The sequence below is a fragment of the Trichechus manatus genome, unplaced genomic scaffold (genome assembly GCF_000243295.1).
Source record: "Trichechus manatus latirostris isolate Lorelei unplaced genomic scaffold, TriManLat1.0 scaffold00015, whole genome shotgun sequence".
Taxonomy (NCBI): domain Eukaryota; kingdom Metazoa; phylum Chordata; class Mammalia; order Sirenia; family Trichechidae; genus Trichechus; species Trichechus manatus.
The window spans coordinates 3,931,613-3,955,618 of record NW_004443951.1 but is presented as its reverse complement, the minus strand read 5'-3'; the positions used below and the strand labels follow the sequence as shown (position 1 = coordinate 3,955,618).

The following is a 24,006-nucleotide window of genomic DNA, read 5'->3' as shown; positions in this document are numbered from 1 at the left end:
TAGACATTAGTTACAGTACCTTGTGATGTATACTACTAAATTATCAAAGAAGCAATATTTAGTTACCTAAGGATTTTTGAAAAATAGATCAAAAGAAGGTAAGTAACCAGGGCAAACTATGTTTAAATTAGTATACATAATAATGTGTCACACCTATAGAGTTGTAATAAGACTGATATTATGTTATATGTACTGTTTTATAAATAATATCTGCAGTGTGAAAAATTTGGTTTCTATTTTTATACTTAAACTGTATGTCTTTCTGATTGTTTTATTTATATACAAATGTTATCCTGGGAAAGTTATATCACAGGTATAACAATTTTTAGAGGAACCTTTCTTTTCGACTTTGTTAACCAGCTCATAATTCCAGTTACTATAAATTTAATTGTAAAAATAATATGCTTTTTTATTTTATAATTTCAAATACAGTTTTAATGATTGGGAAGAGTCTTAATACCAGTGTGGGCTTTTATCAAAGGATCTCAAAAACGTAGACAAGACATCTTTCTGAGAATAAGTAATAGACTATTGGTATTTTTAAGGTTTGGAAATTGTTGCTAAGAATTGTGACATAGCTACATTTATGTAATGTAACAAAATAAAAAAAATGAACTCTTAATTTTAAGCTTAATAGATGCAGAGGCAAAATCTCACTAATTTTTAATGACCCCTATGCACTGCCTTTTCAGTATGGCTTGGTTGAGGACACTGTGCATAAAGCACAAGACGAGACCTTGTCATCAGATTTTACAGTTTACAATCCTGGAGTGAGGGTGGCAGGGAGGGAGGTGGAAGGCATATATATCTATTTATGTAGCCAGCTAACTATAAAAGTCCAGTGTGTTTCTGTCAGTTACCTGCATATATTGGTTTTAAATAGCTTTATGGGTTAATATCTTAACGATGATTCTGAATTGCTTAAGAGATTGATTAATGTTTTTTTAGTTCCTCTGGATCTGCCTCAGTCTTGACACACAGCAGCTCGGGAAATAGTCTAAAGCGCCCAGACACCACAGAATCACTTAATTCTTCCATGTCCAATGGAACAAGTGATGCTGGTAAGTGATCATTGAGAATTTAACTTTTTTTTTTTTTTCTTAAAGACATTTGCAATACTGGTTGTAGCACTGACTGACCCAGTTTAACACCAGTCTAAGAAGATCTGTTTTATTTTAGACCTTTTCGATTCCCACGATGATAGAGATGATGAAGGGGAGGCCGGGTCAGTGGAAGAGCACAAGAGCGTGATCATGCATCTGTTGTCCCAGGTTAGGCTTGGAATGGATCTTACCAAGGTAAGAGTCAGAGTTGGCATTTGCTGAAAAGTGTTAAGGTGTGTGTGGGGCTTCTCCATGATAGTGTGGTGTGTGTGGCTGCTGATACAGTATACTGACATCACTTCTATTTATATATTGTGTCTTGTATTGAATATATACATAGATGAGTAAATTGCAAGTTTTTATAAATGGATGAAATAAGTGAAGCTAGAATAATTCCATAGGGAATAGTATGCATGGCTTGTATGGTTTAAGATTTGGATTTTATTTGGGGCAAACAAGGAGCGGTACTGGGCTTGGTTAGTAGTTTTGACAAAGCCTGAAGTCGTGTTCTGTGCACAGAATCAAAATGAACAGAGTGCTGATCTTAAGGTCAGAGAACCTGAGTTTGCATCCTGTCTCTGCTGTTAGTAAACTGTGTCCTTGAGCAAGTCCCTTCCCTGTGATCTTTAGGGTCCTTGTATGCAAAATAGACGTACAGTGACCTACTTCATAGGGTCGTTGTAAGTATTGAAAGAAGTAGTGAGTGGAAAATTATATGGCACATATGTGTTCAGGAAATATCGTGGTCCAAATTTGAATTTAAACTTGTAGCTCTGAACAGAATGACCAATTGATTTGGGGAACTGGTATGTGGATACTTTTGTATACCTCTGTCTAGAAGCCTCATCCTTTCATTTAATTCTTACCACAGCACTGCAAAGTAGGTGTTACTTCTGATTCTTTTGTAGGTGAGGAAACTAAGATGCGTAAGAGATTAAGTAACTTGACTAAATCACAGTATGTGTGACAGAACTGAGATCCTAACCTTATCTGTGATTTCAGAACCTGTAATCTTTCCGCTGTTGTGGCTTATCTTGAACCCTTGAGCTGCAATAACTTTCGTATTAATTGAGTTACTATTCCACTTGGCTTTAGAAATTCAACAAAATTTAGGATTCTTTCTTTCATTCTGCCCAAATCAACTCCAGTACTGTAAATAGTCTGTTAGTAGTGAGCTTCCTTTTGGTTCTGGATTTAGAGGACCATTAAGGAAAAAAAAAAACAATGACCCACAATACTTTCTAGTAAGTTTCTATAATAAAACCTTTTACCCTAAATCTAAATGAGAACAGAAGTACAAGGATAGCATTAATTTGTGAAGTCCAACATACTTGCCAGGAATGCTGTAGGTAAGAATATTCGCGGGAGTTTGTCACCAGAATTGCTTCAGTGATAATTAGATGGTATAACTACTGGAGCAGAATTGTCACTTCATATTTGAAAGTTGTAGCTTAATGTCGACATCTGTAATATAGCTCTTTGCTGCTGCTTCCACCTTGGCTGGTTTTGGCCTCGATTAACAGAAGACCAACCTAAAGGCAACTTGAACAATGCTAGGTTTACTGTCTCATATAATGAGGACTCCAGGGGTAGAGTAGCTCCAGAATTGATTATTTCTGTAGGTTGACAATGTGAGAAAGGACCTAGGTGCCTTCAGTCTCTCTGTTCTGCCATCCTTAACATGCTGGCTGTTTTTTCTCACAGGCTTATCTCCTTGTCATTGCAAAACTGGCTGCTACACTTCCAGGCATCACATCCTTATACAAATATGTTAAGAGGCAGAAAAATAATTTCTTTTCATGGATTTTTTTTTTTTTTTTAATTGGGAAGAACGGTCTTTTCCAGCAATGACCTGTAACCTACTAGTGTCAGAAGTCGCCTAACTTCAGGGAGGATAATGAGAATTACCATCAGCCCAGAGCTGATTTTTGTGAGGTGCAGGTCAGGCATACTCCTCTCTCCAAAGTTTTCATCTTTTCTGAGACCAGCTGTCCTTCCACAGCGCTGTCTACTTCTCTGCTGGGTTCAATGATTTGTTGCAGTGACCACACAGAACTCAGACTGTTCTCACGATTATGTGGTTTATTAGGGAAGTAATAGAATACGATTCCGGGATCAGGATCGGCTTGGAAGTACCAGGATACAACTCAGGAGACAGGATACAGTTGATCAATCAGGACAACTTCCAACCAAGACAGCTCTCAGCTTCTTCTCAGCCATGGCTGCCAGTAGTCCCTTCACTCGGCTGTGCCCGCTGCTGGGCCTTCTCTTAGTTGTGCCTGCCACCAGGCCTTCTCTTGGCTGCACCTGCTGCTAGATCTTCTCTAGGCCTCTGCTCTGCTCAGGCAAGTGTTATAGTGCTTTAGCTTGGCTGACAAGTGTGTGGAGGCATCCCACTCTGCTAGCAAGCCTCCTGCCCAAAGACATTTAGCTCTCTCTTGGCTCAGTGGGCTGGAAAGCCCACTGTGGCCATATGCTGGTCTGTGGTTCTTGCTGCTCATACTGCTGCCACCATTTCTCTGCTGCTGGGCTCTGCTGTGCTTGCCACTGCTTCTCGCCATCTTCAGTGTTACAGCTCTCTCTTCTGGGTCTAGGAGGCTGTCAGTGCAGAGACCCTGGGTGCAAAGGATGTGTTCCGCTCAAGGCTCTTCTTGATGGTAGTGAGGTCCCCCCTCAACCTCTGTGGGATTGGTCCTTATATTCAATTTCAAGGCATGGCCCTCCCAACCAGACCATGAACTAACCAATCCCCTTAATAGACCACAGTAACTTAATTTGCATAATAATTTACAATTCCTGAAAGGCCACTTAATCCTATTGGGTTGTTTACATACCCTATTTGCATATTAGACTAACCAATCCCTTGTAATATTGTGATCCAATCAGTCATTTTTGGCAGAATTAGAAGCCCAAGGTCAGACAGGCCAGGTATAAGAGAAACCTATTTGTACTGCATGACCTGTCAGACTTCCCGTTGAATCTCAATGGCCAGAGTTAGGCATGTGCCTGTCTGTAAGCCAATCACTGGCAAAGGAAGTAGAAATGGAATTAAATGATTAGATTAATCAGCATTCACTCTTTGAGATCCAGAAGAATCCTATGACTCCCGTGTCAGCTTATAACCGGAATCTGAACTGAATCAGAGTTCTGTTACTAGGGATGAAGCAGGTATGTGAGTGGTTGTTATTGTTACATACCATCGTGTCGATTCTGACTCATAAAGACCCTATAGGACAGAGTAGAGCTGCCCCATAGGGTTTCCACGGCTATAATCTTTACAGAAGCAGATTGCCATATCTTTCTCCTGTGAAGCAACTGGTGGGTTTGAACTGTCTGTGTTTCTGTTGGCCAAGCACTTAACCACTGTGCAACCAGGGTCCTTTAGGTACATGGGTAGGCAACTCAAAAGTACAGCATAATCAGGTTTGTAATTCTTGCCTCACATAATTTTCTCTGCCATATAATCCATGTTTGGATCTGTAGCCACTAAAAGCTTGTTTTATTAAGAATGATACTATAATTGTTATTTTTTACCTAATGTGCTAAAAATTAGCTGTTTTCAAAATTTTTATTGGCAGAAACAAATGGCTAACAACTGCCAACAGATTCTAAAATCTTGATGACTTTTATATATTACAAACACCCACTGCTGTTGAGTTGATTCCAACTCATAGTGACCCTGTAGGGCAGAGTAAAACTGCCCCATAGATTTTCCAAGGTTGTAAATCTTTACAGGATCATGCTGCCACATCTTTCTCCAGCAGAGAGGCTGGTGGGTTCGAACCACCGGCCTTTCATTTAGCAGTTGAGTGGGTACCACTGCACCACCAGGGCTCCTTGGCATTACAAAGTATTATTAAAAATAATACATTAACTTTGTATCTTATTTCCCTATTTATAAAAATATTTTCTCACTTCTGGTCCTTTTGGGAAAGAAATACTTTCCAAAAGAGTTACTCTCCAAATACTTTGTAGTGTTTGGAAATACTACAAAGTCACATCCATTCACCTCACTTGGTCTTCAGAACAACCCTAAGAGATGAGCAGGGCATTTAATTATCCTCCTTTTACAGAAACTTAGAGAAGTTAATTTTCCAGGGCCTCACAGCTAAGAAGTGGCAAAACAAGCACTTGAAGATAGCTAGCCCAGCTCTCTTTCATCACCACCCTAGCAGTTTGACATAATGACATTAATCAGTATAGTGCTAAAAACATTAATTATAGTTGAAATATCCTGAAGAAGACTGCTTGAATGAGAGTTCTCAAGCAAATTTTAAGTGTGGGGAAGAATAGTTTTTTCTTTGATTACAAGTGAAATCGAACTTTTTATGTTTGTTGGCTGTTTCTTCTTTTCGAACATTACCTATTCAATTCCTTTGTTCATTTTTCTACTGAAGTAGTCATCTTTTTCTTGTTGATTTTTAAGAGCTATTTGTATGTTAAAGGTATTTACTCCTGTTAGGTTGAAGGAAACAAAACCTATGGTTTTTGTTCTTTAGCATTCTTACTTAGGTGGTTTATAGTTGTGTTCTCCAAAGGTTGTAGCAATTTGCACCAAATTAGTACATAAGCATACCTGCCAATCTAATCGTATTTAGATTATGTATAAACATACATGTTCTGTGGAAGGAAAATGTTTACTTGAAATTTAACTGTCGGGGTCCTGGAGAGAGCTGGAGAAAAATGTAGAACAAAATTCTAACTCAGAGAAAAATACCAGACTTACTGGCCTGACAGAGACTGGAGAAACCCCGAGAGTATGGCCCCCCACATCCTTAGCTCTGTAATAAAGTCACTCCCGAGGTTCACCCTCCAGCCAAAGTTTAGACAGCCCCATAAAACCAAACGAGACTAATGGGGCACAACAGCCCAGGGACAAGGACTAGAAGGCAGGAGGGGACAGGAAAGCTGGTAATAGGGAACCCAAGGTTGAGAAGGGAGTGTTGACATGTCGTGGGGTGGTTAACCATTGTCATAAAACAATGTGTGTACTGTTTAATGAGAAACTGTTCTGTAAACCTTCATCTAAGGTACAATAAAAATTTAAAGAAAATTTAACTCTAGAGTTTGATAATAAAGATTCTAAATGTTATAGCCTTAGTGTCCTTTTGCAAGCTTGTGTCCCACCAGCCCTCTTTATATACCCAGCCACACTGGTTTAGTGGTTAATTCCTTTCGCACTCCATTTCTTCATATTTTGTTCTTCTGTCCCCACCACCCCTAATCTACTGCAGTCTTACTCTTCCCTAAGGCTCTTCTCTAGTGCCATCTCACCTCTGCCCTAATTCTGGTTCCCAAACAAAACATGATCTTCCCTCTCCTGAGCTTCCAGGGCACTTTGAGCATCTCTTGTATGACATTTGTCACATTCCACCTAAAATTTAAATGCAGGGACTATTCTCTCATATTTACCTTTACCTTCTCCATGGCTTTTACTGTAGGACCCTGAATGTAGTGATATGCAGTAATTACTAGATTTAAAGGAATTTTTGTTTACTCTGGTGCTGTAGTATTAGTGGTTAAGTGCTGCGGCTGCTAACCAAAGGGTTGGCAGTTCACATCCGCCAGATGCCACTTGGAAACTCTATGGGTCAGTTCTACTCTGTCCTATAGGGTCACTATGAGTCAGAATTAACTCGACGGCAACAGGTTTTTTTTTTCTTCCTGCTCCCATAATAAGCAATTAATGATTTGTTACAGATTTCAAAATATCATCTATTTCCTAATGAAATTCTTTCTTTATTCATTAATCCTCATCTTTCTCGTTCTGTCTCCCCATAATCTAATTTCCAATCTCATTTACTTTCCTCTACCACATTTCTAGCTTCTTAGCATTTTTCCTTCATGCCCCATGGTAGAGTGTGTTGATTCCCAGTCTTTAGTCTCTTCTTCCTTTATTTCTTCAGTTGCTAATTTAAAAATTCCTTACCATGTAATAGGAGCTGACAGTATAAGTATGAGTAAAACTTAGTCCTTGCATTCCAGGAGCTCACACAGATGCATAAATACCTACATTTCTTAATATCTGTCTAGAGATGACAGAGAAGCAGCAGTAGAGAGGAAAGCGCACACACTCCTAGAGTCAGACTCAATTTTAAGTTCCATGCATGGGACAGTGAGAAAATTTCCCTGAGCTTCATTTTTCTCCTCTGTAAAATGGGATAATAATTTATTCATCGTAGGGCTGTTGTACAGTATTAATAAGATAATGTATATGTAATGCCCCAATAAATAGTAAGTACTCACGGAGTATTGCTGCTGAGTATTTTGTCATCCTTATTACACTTACTGGTGGAGAAATGGGAGATTGCGTAGAGGAAGTGACATGTGAACATTCAAAACTTCTTTTGTTTTTCTCCTGCTGGGCAGGTTAATGGGCAGTCATGAATCAGAACAGTTTGGGAAGTAGCTGTCAAAGGCATGCCTGGGCAATACTTGGTGGGTGTGACTATAATTGGAATGAATTTTTTAAAGCAGTTGGACAATCCCTTTGTCCTTAGTGGAATATGATCCTCAAAGGTCAAATGTGTATGTTTTTCAGGTAGTTCTTCCAACATTTATTCTTGAAAGAAGATCTCTTTTAGAAATGTATGCAGACTTTTTTGCACATCCGGACCTATTTGTGAGGTATTTGACTGAAAGTACTTTTCCTGTTTTTTAAGATGTTACTCCGTAGCTTTTGTCCTTTGCAGGGTAGGTGAATTCCTTCTACCTTTCATACCTTTCTGGGTAAAGTGTCATTGAATATTTTGCTTATATTGGATGTCCATCTATTTGCTTAGGCTGTATGGCAGTGATGATGTTAGGTAACCAAATTTAACACCTAGAAAATCTTAAGAGCCCATTAATAAGTGACCAGTATTTATAGGGGCCAGGGCTATGCACTTACCTGATCCAGGGACTGGTGATCACTGCTAAATTATTTACACTATATCCTCATGAAATTCAGTTAATTGAGTTCAGCAGACCTTGCTAAAGTACTTGTTGTCAAGCACTTTTTTATAAAGTGGAGAAACAAAGAATAAGTCATAGTGTCTGCCCTTGTGGAGCTTACAGTCGAGTGTCCAGATTACAGATTGACTCATAAATTTAAAAAATAAACCTTATTATATACATGTACAAGGGTGGGATTGATTTACAAGGAGGTGAATTCACGTTGCTTTTCACTGGCAGTGGAGAAGTTTTCTTTGTAATGGGAAGTATTCTAATTGATCGTCTCTGATGGTTTGCCTTGGCCTTAGACTGTGGTTTTCTGAAGTCAGTGCAGATCACCAAGGTTTCACAGTGGGTAGCACATTGGCTGACACTGATATATATCTTTCCTCCTTGATGAAGATTTAAAAGATCCATTTAATCAATGCCTACTGGGCAGAAATTCAAATAAATATGGCAGTGTTTAAATTACCAGACAGTCGAACAAATGAAATGTAAACATTTATTGGCGATTTGTGTAAGTAAAAATAGAAAGTACCAGTTGTTTATTAGATGCAGATTTGAGATTCAAGGGTAGTTTTTATATGTGAGAATTTGAACGTTGAGGTTCCTAGAGCAAGCACTTAAGAAATGCAAACATATAGCTAAAAAGCCATTAGATAAGATAAAGTAGAATACTAAAAATACTTGATTATCTCCCAAAAAAGGAGGAAAGGAGAAATGATGGTACAAGAAACAGGGGGGACAAATAGAAAACAAATATCAAGGTGGTAGAGTTAAACCTAGCTATATCAGTAATGGAAGCCCTGGTAGCACAGTGGTTAAGAGCTTGGCTGCTAACCAAAAGGTTGATAGTTGAATTTACCTGCTGCTCCTCAGAAACCCTATGGGGCAGTTCTACTCTGTCCTATAGGGTTGTTGTGAGTGGGAGTCGACTCGTCGGCAACGAGTTTGGTTTTGGTTCTATCAGTAATGACACTAAATGCAAATGGAATACACACTTCATTGAAAAGATAGCTGTTTTCAAACTAGATAAAAAAGCAAGATCCATCTATTTTGCTCTTTGCAAGAGACAGACTTTAAAGACACTGATTGGTTAAGACTACAAGAATGGACAAAGATATACTATTCAACTGATGTAGCTGAATTAGTATCAGACAGAGGAGACTTTTAAGACAAGGAATATTACCAGAGACAAATAGGGACATTTTATAATGATAAAACCCCCATTGCTGTCAAGGGTCAATTTATCAAGAATGAATAATAATCCTAAATGGCTGTGCACATAATAATACAGCTTCAAAATACATAGAGCAAAAACTGAATTAAAGGGAGAAATAGAGAAATCTATAATCGTAGTTGGAAATTTCTGAGGAATTGATTGAACAAATAACTCCCCCCAAAAATAAAAAAATCAGTAAGGCTATAGAATATTTGAACAACACTATCAGTCAGCTTGACCCATTTGACCTTTCTAAACACGTCTTAGTCATCTAGTGCTGCTATAACAAATAACACAAGTGGATGGCTTTAACAAAGAGAAGTTTATTCTGTCAGAGTCTAGTAGGCTACAAGTCCAAATTCAAGGCATCAGCTCCAGGGGAACACTTTTCTCTGTCGGCTCTGGAGGAAGGTCCATGTCATCAGTCTTCCCTTGGTCTGGGACTTCTCTGCACAGGAACCTCAGGTCCAAAGGACAAGCATTGCTCCCAGCACTGCTTTCTTGGTGGTATGAGGTCCCCATGTGTCTCTGCTCGCTTCTCTCTTTTATATTTCAAGAGAGATTGGTTTAAGACACTATCCAGTCTTGTATACCTCATCAGTATAACTGCTGCTAATCCTTCTTATTACATCATAGCGATAGAGTTTACAACACATAAGGAAATCATTTCACATTACGAAATGGTACACAATCATACAATACTGGCAATCATGACCCAGCCAAGTTGACAGATATTTTGGGGGGCACAGTTCAATCCATGACACATGACATCCAGCAACTGTAAAACAGTCTTTTCAAATGCATATGAAACAGTCATCAAGATAGATCATATGACCAAAACCAAACCCATTACTGTCGAGTCGATCCCAACTCATAGCGACCCTATAGGACAGAGTAGAACTGCCCCATAGGGTCTCCAAGGAGCGGCTGGTGGATTTGAACTGATGACCTTTTGGTTAGCAGCCAGGCTGTTAACCACTGTGCCACCAGGGCTCCAATATGAGGTTGTGGAACAAGCAAAACTAATCTTTGGTACTAGAAACCAGCATGGGGCTTGGGAATTGCTTGGACAGGGGCATGCAGCAATTTTTTTGGGTTAGTAGAAATGTTCTGTATCTTTTATCAAAACTCATCAAACCATACACTCAAGATCTGTGCATTTAGCTGTATGTATATATTTTAAACAGAAACTTTAGGGTAACTCCTGGTCGTGGGACCTCTCAGCCTGGCTCAGGGTAGACATTTCCTTGCTGGGGGCTCAGGCATCAGCTTATATACTGCCAAAAAGCCAGACATTAAATTATGTCTTTTTCCATTTCAGCATTAGTGACCAAAAGGATCCCAGGGATCGAATGGTTCAGGTTGTGAAGTGGTACCTCTCAGCCTTTCATGCGGGAAGAAAAGGATCAGTTGCCAAAAAGCCATACAACCCCATTTTGGGTGAGATCTTTCAGTGTCACTGGACGTTACCAGATGACACTGAAGAGAACGCAGTAAGTTCTGCACTGGCATTTTTACGTTATCTTAAGTTGTATACTGATTCAAGCTTTCATTTTATTTGGGGGCAGATAATAACTGATGAAGGCAATGATCAAAACCTGCTCCCTGCCTGTAGAACAGTGTTGTTGGATCAGCGTGTTTTGAACATGGTGAACAAAGGGAAAAAGTGGCATGAGATGAAGATGGAGGTTTAGAAATAAGATCATGCAGGACCTTATAGGCCATAATGATGATTTTATGGTGTGTCAGGATGTCATTTTTGTTTGGAAAAGATTATGATGTTTTTGTGGAAAATAAATTAGAAGGAGGCAAAAACTGAAGCAGGGAGACCATTGAGGAAGCTTTGGCATTATTTCAGGAGAGAGATGGTTGATTCAAGATATATTTTGGAGGTAGAACTGATAGATGGATGGGGGGAGATAAAGGAAAGTGGGTAATCGGGAGTGAATCCTTACAGGTGGGCTTCAGCAATTGGTTGGTGCCATTTACTGAAAAGGAAAAGATTGGATTTGGGGAAGGGAAAATCAAGAGCTCCAATTTGAAATGCAAAGCATGAGAGGTCTGTTAGACATGTAAGTGAAACTTTCAGATAAGGAGTTGGAATTTTAAGAGTCTGGAGTTTAGGGGAGAGGTCTGGGATGGGGATAAGGCTTTCAGGGATTTTAGTATATTTAGATGGCACTTAAAGTCCTATGATTTAATGAAGTCATCTAGGAAGATGGTACAACTACAGAAGAGTAGATAACCCCGAACTGAGAACCAGAGCTCCAACATTCAGGTTTGGTTTGAGGAAGAAGACCAGCAAAGAAGACTCAATTGAATGCTAAAAAGCCTCTCAGGGTGTTAAAAAAAAAAAGAAAGAAAAACCCCTAACCCACAGTTTCGGGTGTGCCAGATAATAGTCTTTCAGCAAGCATGAATTTGTATCTTTCCCTTTCTCAGTGACATGTTACATGTAGTCCTTACTGAAGACAGATGCAGTATGTCTGTTCCTATTCATTTGGCAGACATTGGTAGTTGCCCACTCTGTGCCAGGCCTGGCCCTGTATTAGGCCCATGATCCTTGCCTTCAAGAATCTCTTAGTCTAGTTAGGGAGACTGACACAAAACAATAATTGCAGTAGCATAATTAAGTGCCATAAGAGAAGTAAGTATAGGGTGCTTTGGGTGTGTTCCCAAATTGAAGCACTTTGGGAGGCAAAGACTCCAGTTAACCAGTTTCTGTAGTGTTATTTTTGTTTCTACATCAAAAGAAAATGTTATATTTCCTTACAGGAGCTAGTTTCGGAAGGACCAGTTCCTGGGGTTTCCAAAAACAGTGTAACATTTGTGGCTGAACAGGTTTCCCATCATCCACCCAGTAAGTTACAGCACTCCTCTGCAGCATCCACTCTCAGACACAACGTTGTGTCTAAAGAGGCTCATTAAAAGCTCTGTAATTGAGGTCACTTTCCTCTCAGTTGTATGGCTGGCTGTGTCTTCCCTGCCACCTGAGGTGGAGGCTCACTTGATTGGTTCCTACTATCTGTTCCTTGTATAAAGTTCCAAAGACTCCTTTAGCTTCACTGATTATAAATAAAAAGAAGGAATTTGGGAAATAAACTTTTATTGCTCCTGAAGTCATCTCGTACATAATGAACTGTGCTGTAGAGACCTCAGAAACCTTGAGATATTTTGTATGAATGAATTGTGGTGTATATATTCTTGGCAGAGCGGATACAGTACTTACCCTCAATGTCCTGTTTGCTGAATGCAGTGTTGAGGCTGGAAATACTGGATGGGCCCAGGATGGGGATGGGGCAGGGCATACTTGGCTGTCCAGGAAAATATACAGTCCTTTGATTTGAAGCCTCCTGGATTGGCCACCGCCTCATGGTCAGGGAAGCTCCTGCCCACATGGCCTTGAAAGAAGGCTTGCATTGGGGAAACAGGCTTTTCTTTAAGAAGTAAGGAATTTCCCCATGGAGCCAGATCTTTCCCTAGACTAAAGGAGTTGGGAAGGTGGCTGTAGCTGTATAGTACATTAATTGAAAACAATTTCTATTCAGTTTCAGCTTTTTATGCTGAGTGTTTTAACAAGAAGATACAATTCAATGCTCATATATGGACCAAGTCAAAATTCCTTGGGATGTCAATTGGGGTACACAACATAGGGCAAGGTGAGTCTGGGGGCATGGTGTGGATTGCAATGTTAACAGGAGAATTTTATGTCATTCTGATATATGCTGAACACTTGGCTAGTAAGAGGAAATAGCCCCAGAAAGCCAGACTCGATGTCATTGCTTGCATGGAAGGGTATGTACTAGGGGCAAGAACAGGGGTGGGGAATGAGATTGGTTATCCCTAATTGGAATAGGGTGTCCCTCAACTGGACAGCAGAGCCTTCTGGCCAGTTAACCCTACTCATCAGAGATTCTGTCCCTTCTCTCCACAGGCTGTGTCTCGTGTTTAGACTATGATGAACATTACATTCTCACGTTCCCCAATGGTTATGGAAGGCAAGTAGTGCTGTGTCCATTTGCTCTGATCAGCAGCAGACCCTGCTGTTTCTTAAACGACTGTCTTCCTCCCTTTCCTCTGAACTGTCAACCTTACCTGAAAACTTTTGATTTTCCAGGTCTATCCTCACAGTGCCCTGGGTGGAGCTAGGAGGAGAATGCAATATTAGTTGTTCCAAAACGGGCTATAGTGCAAATATCGTCTTCCACACGAAACCATTCTATGGGGGCAAGAAGCACAGAATTACCGCTGAGATTTTGTAGGTATTTTATTTTTCTGCCTTGGTTCTCTTCTGGCTTCTCTGAAATACTTTTCCTTTTGTCTTGAACTGTAACTTCTCTGTTAGGAATTGACCATTTTAAAAGTTCTGACTTTGTAAACTTGTTTCACATCTGGTGTGTCATGTGTCTGCCTAAGTTCCTATATCAGGACACCTAAAGCCTGAATTCAGAACAACCAGAGTTCCTTCCTAAGAATCTGATTTGCAAATGGGGTGCTAGAAGGAGTTTTTCCAGGTTGCCCTAGCTAATTCCTTTATAATAAGCTTCTAGGATTCTTTGGGCAAAATACTGAATGACGCAGGAAGCATCAAAAGAAGATGGAAGTAATACACAGAGTCACTGTACCAAAAAGAATTGGTTGATGTTCAGCCATTTCAGGAGGTAGCATGTGATCAAGAACTGATGGTACTGAAGGAAGAAGTCCAAGCTGCACTGAAGACATTGGCAAAAAACAAGGCTCCAGGAATTGACAGAATACCAATCGACATGTTTCAACAAACAGATGTAGCGCTAGAAGTGCTCACTCGTCTATGCCAAGAAATTTGGAAGACAGCTACCTGGCCAACCGACTGGAAGAGATCCATATTTATGCCTATTCCCAAGAAAGGTGGTCCCAGCAGAATGCAAAAATGATCAAGTAGTATCATTAATATACTTGGAAACCCTATGGGGCAGTTCTACTCTATCCTATGGGGTCACTTTGAGTCGGAATTGACTCGTTGGCACACAACAACAACATCGTTAATATCACATGCAAGTAAAATTTTGCTGAAGATAATTCAAAAACTATTGCAGCAGTAGATCAACAGGGAACTGTCAGAAATTCAAGCCAGATTCAGAAGAGTATGTGTAACTAGGGATATCATTGCTGATGTCAGATGGATCCTGGCTGAAAGCAGAGAATACCAGAAAGATGTTTACGTGTGTTTTATTGACTATGCAAAGGCATTCTACTGTGTGGATCATAACACATTATGGATAACATTGTGAAGAATGGGAATTCCAGAACACTTAATTGTGCTCAAGTGGAACCTGTACGTAGACCCAGAGGCAGTCATTTGAACAGAACAAGGGGATACTATGTGGTTTAAAGTCAGGAAAGATGTGTATCAGGGTTGTATCCTTTCACCATAGTTTTTCAGTCTGTATGCTGAGCAAATTATCCGAGAAGCTGGACTATATGAAGAAGAACGGCATGAGGATTAGAGGAAGACTCATTAACAACCTGCGTTATGCAGATGACACAACTTTGCTTGCTGAAAGTGAAGAGGACTTGAAGCACTTCACTGATGAAGATCAAAGACCACAGCCTTGAATATGGATTACACCTAAACATAAAGAAAACAGAAATCCTCACAACTGGCCCAATAAGCAAAGATAAACAGAGAAAAGATTGAAGTTGTCAACGATTTCATTTTATGGGATCCACAATCAGTGCCCATGGAAGCAGTAGTCAAGAAATCAAATGATGTATTACATTGGGCAGATCTGCTTCAGAAGACCTCTTTATTAAAAAGCAAAGATGTCACTTTGAGGACTAAGGTGCGGCTAACCCAAGCCATGGTATTTTCAGTCACCTCGTGTATGTGAAAGCTGGACAATGAATAAGGGAGACCAAAGAAGAATTGATGTATTTGAATTGTGGTGTTGGCAAAGAATATTGAATGTACCATGGACTGTGAGAAGAACAAACAGGGTCTGTCTTGGAAGAAGTACAGCCAGAGTGCTCCTTAGAAGTGAGGATGGTAAGGCTTCATCTCACCTACTTTGGACATGTTATCAGGAGGGACCAGTCCTTGGAGAAGGACATCATGGTTGGTAAAGTAGAGGGTCAGCCAAAAAGAGGAAGACCTTCAATGAGATGGTTTGACACAGTGTCTGCAACAGTGGCCTCAAACATAGCAACGATTGTGAGGATGGCGCAGGACAAGGCACTGTTTGATTCTGTTGTACATAGGATTGCTGTGAGTCAGAACCAACTCCACAGCACCTGACACCAACAACTAGCTCACTCACATCATGGAATCGTGGCTCGTTATTGCCAGATTGGACCATGAGCTAATCCTTACAAGGGACTCTGAGACACACGCATCCCTACCCAAAGTCTCTCCAAAGTCCTCATAGCTTCTCTGTTTTCTGTGCCTTTACCAGGAAAAACTAGTAACCATCACATCTTGTGGGCATTTGGCTTGGCTCTCTTTGACCCTCATGGGTCAGAAGAAAACAGCTGTGCTGTCTGGGTAACAGTCACTTGGGTGGGTTCCCTGAAGAGGGACGTCTGCAGTGTACACCACAGGACTTTCTCTGCCCAGGGGACAGCATCAGATGAAAGACACATGACTCGTTAACTGGTTTTGCAGGGAGAAGATGTAATTTGGATGACAGATTCAGGTTCCAACGAAGTCCTGAGCAGGATGGGATTATGAACAGAAGATAAATTTAAATAATGGATCAGTTTAAAATCCGAAGAACTGTTACAGTCAGAAAATAGAGGCAGGGCTTAGAGAGCAAGCAGCACAAGTTACCACTGTGATGTAGGTCCCACCTCCCCCCACTCCCCCCACCCCAAACCAGACCAAAACAAAAAACAGGCAGATGATGGAAATAGCATGTCCAGAATAAAGACGTGGGTAGCCTGCTTCTCGGAGCTCCTTAGAGGTGACCAGCACCAACAGGGAAGAACTGCTAGCTCAGCAGAACTTCCTGCCAATCAGAACCACATATGGTAGAAAGGGTGCCCTCAAAGGTGTGAACTGAAAGAGCTCTTGGTGGGATCTTGAAATCAGGGATCTGACTGCACTAGCTCAGTGGTTCTCAGACTTTTTGGTCTCTAAACCCCTGTATACTTAAAAACTATTAAGGACCCCAAAGAGATTTTGTTTATGTGGATTATATCTATTGATATTTCTTGTATTAGAAATTAAAGTTGAAATTTAAAAAATGTTAATTCATTTAGAAGTAACAAACAATAAAAATAGTTTTTATGAAAATTTTTTTTTCTAAAACTATAAAAATTGTTGAGCAGAATGGCATTGTACATTTTTGTAAATCTCTAATATCTGGCTTAACAGAAAATAGCTGGATTGTCTTATCTACTTCTTGCATAGTCTTTTGTATACTATCCATCACATAAACCAAAAAAAAACCACCAAAACCCGTTGCTGTCAATTCCAGCTTAGCGACCCCATAGGACAGAGTAGAAATGCCCCGTAGTGTTTCCAAGGAGTGGCTGGTGGATTCAAACTACCGACCTTTTTTGGTTAGCAGCTGAGCTCTTAACCACTGTGCCGCCAGGGCTCCACAGCCTCTTGGAAACTCCATACACTCACGAGAAAATTAGAGTGAAAAAGACAAATAACTTTATCTTAATATTATGAAAATAGTTTTGACCTTGCGGACCTCCCTGAATGGGTCTTCGGAAACCCCAGGGGCTCCCAGACCACTGTTTGAGAACCACTGTACTAGGTATCTTCTAAACCTGGGCTCCTGTCATTTTTCCTCCTGTGGAACAGTGGTTTAAGGATTTGGCTACTAACCAAAAGGTCAGCAGTTCAAATCCACCTGCCGCTCCTTGGAAACCCTATGGGGCAGTTCTACTTTGTCCTGTAGGGTCGCTATGAATCAGAATTGACTCAAGAGCAATGGGTTTGATTTTGGGTTTAATCATGGAGGACACTTGAGTTTCAGGCCAGTGACAGAAGCTTTCATCCCCTCTCTGCCCGGTTCATGTTTCTCTTTCTAACCTCTTCGTCTTCTCTTCATGCCTTGCTCTTCCTAACCTGTCCTTTGCTGTGATGCTTATCTTCCCAAATTCTGTACCTGCCAGTACTATCACTGTAATGTTCAAGTAGAGGCCTGTCAGCGTTTTTGAGGAAGGGATCCTTTCTCAGTGAAGAAGTTGAAACCATTTGACCCAAAGGTCCCCTTCATCCTGAGCATGTAAGCCTGGTCTCTAGCATTATGTTCTTAAGCAAAGCCTTCCTCACCCCAGCAGTTTTGCCCTTGGTCCCCACTGCCATGTAAGCTCACCACAGCACTTACCACACAGAATCTCAATGGTGATATGTCTCCCACTAGGCTCTGAACAGCTTAAGGGCAGGGACTGTGCCTAGTCTGTTGTGGCCCCATCACAGGGCTCTCTGTCCCATCTCATTCCACTGTTCATGGGACCTGGAGTTCATTAGCATCTTGTTCAGAGCTTTCATTCTTACAGTTGGTCCTGGGAAATTCAGTTCTGTTAAGCTGCTTTTGCCAAAGGCTTCATAGTTAGTTAGTTGGCTCTTCTAATTTCCACTCGCGAGCAGGTAGGCCACACTGACCAGATTCTTTGGTAATTTTGATCTTGAAACTAACACAAATGTTTCCTTTCGTTTAGTTCTCCAAATGACAAGAAGTCTTTTTGCTCAGTTGAAGGGGAATGGAATGGTGTAATGTACGCAAAATATGCAACCGGGGTAAGAACCTGTGTTTGCCACTTTTGTCAGGCTGCAATGAATTGTAACCTGTCCTTTACTCTGGCCTCCTTCATCTGGAATTCTGTTTAACCACTAAGGCCAGCTCTGATGTCATCCCTTCAAAGCAAGGCTTTTTTTCCCCCACCTCTTCCTTAGCAGGTAGTGGAATGATTTTTTTTTTCTTCAACTTTCCTCTGCTCTCACAGCACTTTAATATGTCTAACACAGCACATAGTAAGAACCCCGTAAATTTCACCTGTGTTATTAGAATGTGTGGTATGTTTATAAAATTGAAGTGCTAAACTAATTTGTTTGTGTGTTTGTATATGCAGTTAGTTTACGATTTTAAATTTTTAAAAAATAGTCTGAAGATAGTCTTTGCCCTCAAGGAACTTGCAGTCTGTAGCAGCACCCAGTAAGTTAGTGCTCTAATTAAAGTGGGTAGAAGGTGGTATGAGAGTTAACAGGAGCAGCTAATGAACTGGATTTTGGAATTGGAGAATTTGAAATATAAGCAGCACTCCAGTGTATTTAACATTAGAATTAGTTGTTTATGGGCCTCGCTCCCTAAGAGATTGTATTTCCAGCACACAGCAGATAGCTAACTTGAAAATGTTTGTTGAATTGAGCTTCTACTAAGACTGAAGGCACACAACTATATTTTAGGCCGAAGACTGCGTATGAAACTCACTGTCTACACCATTAGCTATGTGGGCTTTGATTATTCCTGTTAAAGTCTTCTGGAAGATTTCACTTTCCTCCTAAAACAGTTTGAACAATGAAACATCCATCTGCCTCTTTTTTTTTATTTTCTAGGAAAATACAGTGTTTATAGATACCAAGAAGTTGCCTACAATCAAGAAGAAAGTGAGGAGGTTGGAAGATCAGAATGAGTATGAATCCCGCTGGTGAGGAGAACTATTGCCAGCTGTTTGCTGCAGTGCTTATGATGTTGCTTACATATGGGGGCAGGGTGGGGTCTGGAGGTGGTATAGCAGAGTACAGACTAAGTTTGAATGCCTGGGTCCGTATGTCCACTCTCCCACTTAACTAGCTCTGTAATAAGGGCTAAGTTATCTAGCCTCTCTGCCTTGCTTCCTGAAATGGGGACAATGAGAAGAACCTCACAGTTGTTACGAAGACTGAGATAGACATGTAGCATACATACTACGGTTGGCTTATAACAAGCACCTAGTGTGTGTTGCCTTCTCGTCGTCACTGTGGTTATTAGAGATGGTAGTGAGGTATGTGGTAAAATACCTTAGGTCATCTTAGTTTTTAAAAAATTTCACCCCTAAATATTCCCATATATGTCTCTAAAATGACTAAAAAAAATTATCATGCTTTTTTAAAAATTAGTAATTCCTCAAATATCTAATTGATGTTCAACTTTCCTGTTGTCTCAAATATATATATATTTTTTCCTTTGAGTTTGCTTGTTTGAATCTGGATCTGAATAGTGACCGGAGCTTTCAGTTCTTTTAAAGGAACCCTATAAAAGGGATCTATTAGTAGTATGAGGAATCATGTGCTAAAGTTCCTTGTTTAACATATTAGAGGATTTCTTATATGAAGGGGACCCTTACAGATTACCCTGCTGCTTGCCTCTAGTTAATTTGTTAATAGTCTACTTGGTTAGTCTGGCAGCTCAGTTATATAATTGGAAACCTATAGAAATTTATGCTGTGCTACTGATCACAAGTGGATATTACACATGGCCACTTTTCTAGACCTAAGAGTTCTCACTTGTAAAATGACTTGTTTGGCCCATACTCCTCTACCTGTCATCTTCAAGGCCTTGAGAGGAGGCCATGTCTTACTCCTTAAACCTCTAAAATTCAACTCGATGTGTATTTGCTCTGTTTAAGCTGTTTTTCTCCAAGATCTCACTGTTAAATCTAAGGGCATTTTCTAAAATTGAACTTCTCGGCTCCTCTCACCCTTCAGTTTATAGTAAAGGACACTCAAGTCTCTGTGAGGCGAACTGACTCCCCAGAGGTCTGTAGCAAGTTGGAGGTGGAGCCAGAAGTAGAATCCTAGGCCTCAGAGCTCCTACTGTTCTTTCTCCACTGTTGTCTTTACTATCCAACTTCCTACCCATCCCTTATTTCCTTCTTTGACAACTAGGAGTCCTCAGGCCTATTTGTCTGTCCTTTACTCCAGTGCCTTGGTGCAGCATTAGGAGCTTTAGTCTGTGTTACAGCACTGGCAGCCATGTGCCTCGTACTGTTACTGCTATTACGTTACACTCAGAGGTGGCTTAGGCTTTCATTCTCAAGGTTGCCAACTCCTCTGTTTGTCTAATTCTTAGCACCACCACTTCTTTTCTTTAGCCTTTGGAAGGATGTCACTTTCAACTTAAAAATCAGAGACATCGATGCAGCAACTGAAGCAAAGCACAGGCTTGAAGAAAGACAAAGAGCAGAAGCCCGAGAAAGGAAGGAGAAGGAAATTCAGTGGGAGACAAGGGTAAGCTTGCTTTGGGGAGCCTACCCCCACCTCCAAACTGCTGTCACCCTGGACCCTGAGCGAGATAACTCATTTATTTATTTGATAAATGAGTGTTTAATAAGAAATGTCTGTTAGTGCCAAACACTGTTTTAAATAAGCATAGTGATGACCAAGATGACCCCTGGTCCATGCCCGAAACTCATTTTAGTCTACTGGAGGGAGAAGACATAAAATAATAACAAGTATGATGTAGAAGAAAAAGTACAAAGCAAATGTGTAACAGAATCTTCCTCCTTTCTCTTACAGTTATTCCATGAAGATGGAGAATGTTGGGTTTACGATGAACCATTACTGAAACGTCTTGGTGCTGCCAAGCATTAGGTTGGGAAGTGTAAAGTTTACAGCTTATGACCGGGGCAGGAGGCATAATTAAGCAACAAACAATCTTCCTTTGGGAGAATCTGTTCACTCCCTTCTTATTGCAGTGGTTCCTATCTCAGGGATACTGGACTTTCTGATGCAGATGAACAATTAAAGCAAGAAAAGCTTCCCTTTTTCCTCTTCTGTGGCAGTTGCGATTTTGACTTCAGTCCTGAGAAAACTTCAGGCTTTGAAAACAAGATGTTTGATCCTTCACCAAACCCCACGCTTTGAAAAGCATTTATAAACCCCCGTCTCAGACTCTGCACTCTAGTACTGCTGTTGAGATATATGACATTTCCTAGTTCATATAATCTTGGGTTCTATATATATACATATATATACATATAAAATATACTTGATGCCAGATTTTGCATAAATACTCCCATCTACTGTAAATACTGATTCCTTTGTTTTAGAAAATTAGTGCAATGTATTAAAATCAAGTGCTTAGGAAATTTCATGGTCTCACCTACAATAACTTTTATTTTGGAATTGAACTGTTATTAAATTGTATCTAACCCTGGACCACAGTTTAATTATACTCAGTGCTTCTTAAGGCTTCATAAAGTAATTTTTCCAACCTTTTTTTTTTTTTTTTAATGTGTTTCTTTTATTATCTTTATGGTTAAACGTCAAACCAATTATTTTGCAACTTTGATTACAGGAGCTAGCTCTTCACAGGATATTCCTGAAATAGTGGAGGGTCTTTCCTTTTCCTCATCCCTTCCCTTTTAACAGTCTGTCTAACGGGCTCTGTGTTCTGTCTTAACCTCCATCCCCTCGCCCCGTGCTGTTCTCCAGAAAAAGTCTTCACTGAACTCATAGAGCACATGCAGGGCTGCCACCATTGTATCCAAAAATATCTTTCTTACTACCTTGGAGGGTTCCAGAAGAGTATATATTATTTTCAGATAGTGTCTCCCCACCTTACACTTCAACAAAATGTAATAAAAAGAATGCAGAAGCAGCAAATGGCTCATTCTGAAGGGAAATACAGATACAGAACTATCTTTATTTAAAAATACATTTAAAAAAACAAGTATTAACAGTACCTAGCATCTAGGTACTAATAACATATCAGTTACATAGGGCTTCTCAAGGCTGGCATACAGAATTGGATTCTTAATCTGAGAGGACACAGGCCAGGCCTTCCCGTGAACGCTGCTGCGGTTCTTTGGGCACACTTGGCCCACCTTGCTAATTTCTCTTTTCCAGCTACTGCGGTGACCCTGGGTTTGTTTGTTAGTCTCAACAGAAAAGAAAAGCAGTAAATCAAATTCTATGATGCCAGTGCGAAAATTCAGTGTAAGCCCTAAGGCAAGAGTAGTGTAACTTCAAAATACGGACACATTTTTAAATACACATTGCTTCAGGCCAACGAGACTGCAGTTTATTTGACTATTTTATGGTAGGGGAGAAGGTTAAGTCTTGATGTGAAAGCCCTGATGTCAGTAATGGGGATGGTAGAATCTGCCAGCAGAGGAGAGGTTGGGAAGGTGGTTAGCTGCATCACTTCACCATAAGAAGAGTTTGAATCTTCACAGGAAGGGGTGTTGTCATCGTCCAACTCATATTTCCCATATCCAACAACCTAAAAGGGTCCAAAGATTCAAGGTGAGAAATATGCTGACTGTATTTGAACAAAGACCTGTTTAAGCTCGCTGATAACCTTGGTAACCCCAAATCAGTGAATGATAAGCGGGCTAGGTGACGACACTGGAAAGGATGGAGCTGCGGTTCACTTAACCATACTCACGTGAACACTGAGCATTTTACTTCCTGGTCCTCTGTGAGCCTTGAACCAGCTGACCAGGTCTGCTTTTGAGAATGACTTCAGTGCTTCAATCTGACAAGGGGAGGGGAAGATAGGAAAAAAATAGAAGCTATAAAGACTACAAGTACCACATTTTCTGGAGAGGTATTTCTTCTTCAACATAACCCCAGACAGACCTCCTTGGTACAGCTCAGCACGTAAGTACTTCATTTATTCTTCTGAGTCTGAGCTTGCCCCCACCCTTCCAGAGGAAAAGGAAAGATGAGCCTGTGTGACACACCATCACGTTTCATAAAAACAATCCACCCTGGCAGATGAGCAAGAGAAGGCAGGTGCTGTAATTACAGCTGAGTACCACACACTGAGCCAGAAACCCAAGTCACCTTAGTGTCACCTCTCAGTTACATGGTAACTGTACACTCTGGCCTGAGAAAATATAGTAATTATTGAAACAGATGCAGAGACAGCTTTATCTGTCCTGTTTCTGATAAGAAAACTAGAGTACCTTAAGGTGAGCTGGGCTGCAGCCTCTTGTGAAATGATCCTCTCTCCTCACTGAGCAGTGGTCTCCCTTGGTAGTTGACCACACAGGGTATGTTCTCAGAGGGTTACAAGACCCAGACTTCTTTTGCAAGGGTTTTACTACTTTGGGCTAGAAGTTGTCAAATGGCCTGTGCCTGGAATCATTAAATCTGGAGGAACTTCGTGTTTATATATAAAGACCAGAAGTTTTCCATTTTCTTAAAAAAAGGGAGCCCTTTTGTACTCCACAAAATCTTGTGGTAAAACCTCAATATAACACATGAAATTGGAGCTGCTCTGGTTGAAATGGGGAGGAGGGGAGTAAGGTTTAGCACCCAGCTCACTAAGCTACCTAAGGTGCTAGAAAGGCCAGTCTGAAAACTCAAGATTTGATTAATCAAGTCAACAAATGGGCAAGTAAGTAATGAGGCCAGGTTGTCTGCCCCAGGTTTCTCTTCCACACAATACTGGTTTGTTTGGAACTGTGATTCTGTAGAATCAGGAGCCCTCCCCAGCCCCTACTGCAGTCTGTTAGAGTTGTCTGACTAGGAAAACTGTTACACTACCTCATGGGCAAGGCGGTCGAAGAGATACTGCTGTGTCACCACTTCGTTCCAGTTTCTGTCCACTTCCTCCCCAAGATGGGTATCCTCGCACTCCTTCAGCTTGATCAGAGCTGTGACCTGTTCTCACCGAAAAGAGAGATCTTCAGGCATGGCATCACACCATTTCCCCCAGAGCACACTTGACCCTGTCCAGTCTGGCTTGTGACAGACTCACAGTGGTCCCTTCGCTTGGGACTTGCCAACATCGTGGGAGGATGGCGTTTGGGAGACATTATCAT

General features: G+C 40.6%; 2 protein-coding genes across 11 annotated transcripts in view; one reads left to right on the top strand and one right to left on the bottom strand.

Moving 5' to 3' along the window:
* OSBPL9 (oxysterol binding protein like 9) overlaps window positions 1-21,456 on the top strand; it is a 177,694-nt gene extending 156,238 nt beyond the window's left edge. For 6 of the 9 annotated variants that reach the window (XM_004371749.3, XM_004371748.2, XM_023727082.1 and 3 more), the window contains 12 exons: window positions 949-1,061; window positions 1,180-1,298; window positions 7,645-7,730; window positions 10,580-10,751; window positions 12,034-12,118; window positions 12,807-12,917; window positions 13,193-13,256; window positions 13,376-13,516; window positions 17,914-17,992; window positions 18,809-18,900; window positions 20,326-20,461; window positions 20,750-21,389. In XM_004371749.3, coding sequence (XP_004371806.1) covers window positions 949-1,061; window positions 1,180-1,298; window positions 7,645-7,730; window positions 10,580-10,751; window positions 12,034-12,118; window positions 12,807-12,917; window positions 13,193-13,256; window positions 13,376-13,516; window positions 17,914-17,992; window positions 18,809-18,900; window positions 20,326-20,461; window positions 20,750-20,824 — 1,273 coding nt within the window. In that variant the 3' untranslated portion in view covers window positions 20,825-21,389. Of the gene's footprint in view, window positions 1-948; window positions 1,062-1,179; window positions 1,299-7,644; window positions 7,731-10,579; window positions 10,752-12,033; window positions 12,119-12,806; window positions 12,918-13,192; window positions 13,257-13,375; window positions 13,517-17,913; window positions 17,993-18,808; window positions 18,901-20,325; window positions 20,462-20,749 lie in introns of all 9 variants that reach the window. The other 3 variants (XM_004371744.2, XM_023727081.1, XM_023727079.1) reach the window with 2 other exon arrangements.
* The window catches only part of NRDC (nardilysin convertase), an 88,557-nt gene continuing 85,998 nt past the window's right edge, over window positions 21,448-24,006 (bottom strand). The window contains exons 29-31 of one of the 2 annotated variants that reach the window (XM_004371741.2): window positions 23,729-23,845; window positions 22,623-22,712; window positions 21,448-22,457 (exon numbers count right to left, since the gene is read on the bottom strand). In XM_004371741.2, the coding sequence (XP_004371798.1) occupies window positions 22,257-22,457; window positions 22,623-22,712; window positions 23,729-23,845 (408 nt within the window). In that variant the 3' untranslated portion in view covers window positions 21,448-22,256. The remainder of the gene's footprint in view (window positions 22,458-22,622; window positions 22,713-23,728; window positions 23,846-24,006) is intronic. The other variant, XM_004371740.2, reaches the window with a different exon arrangement.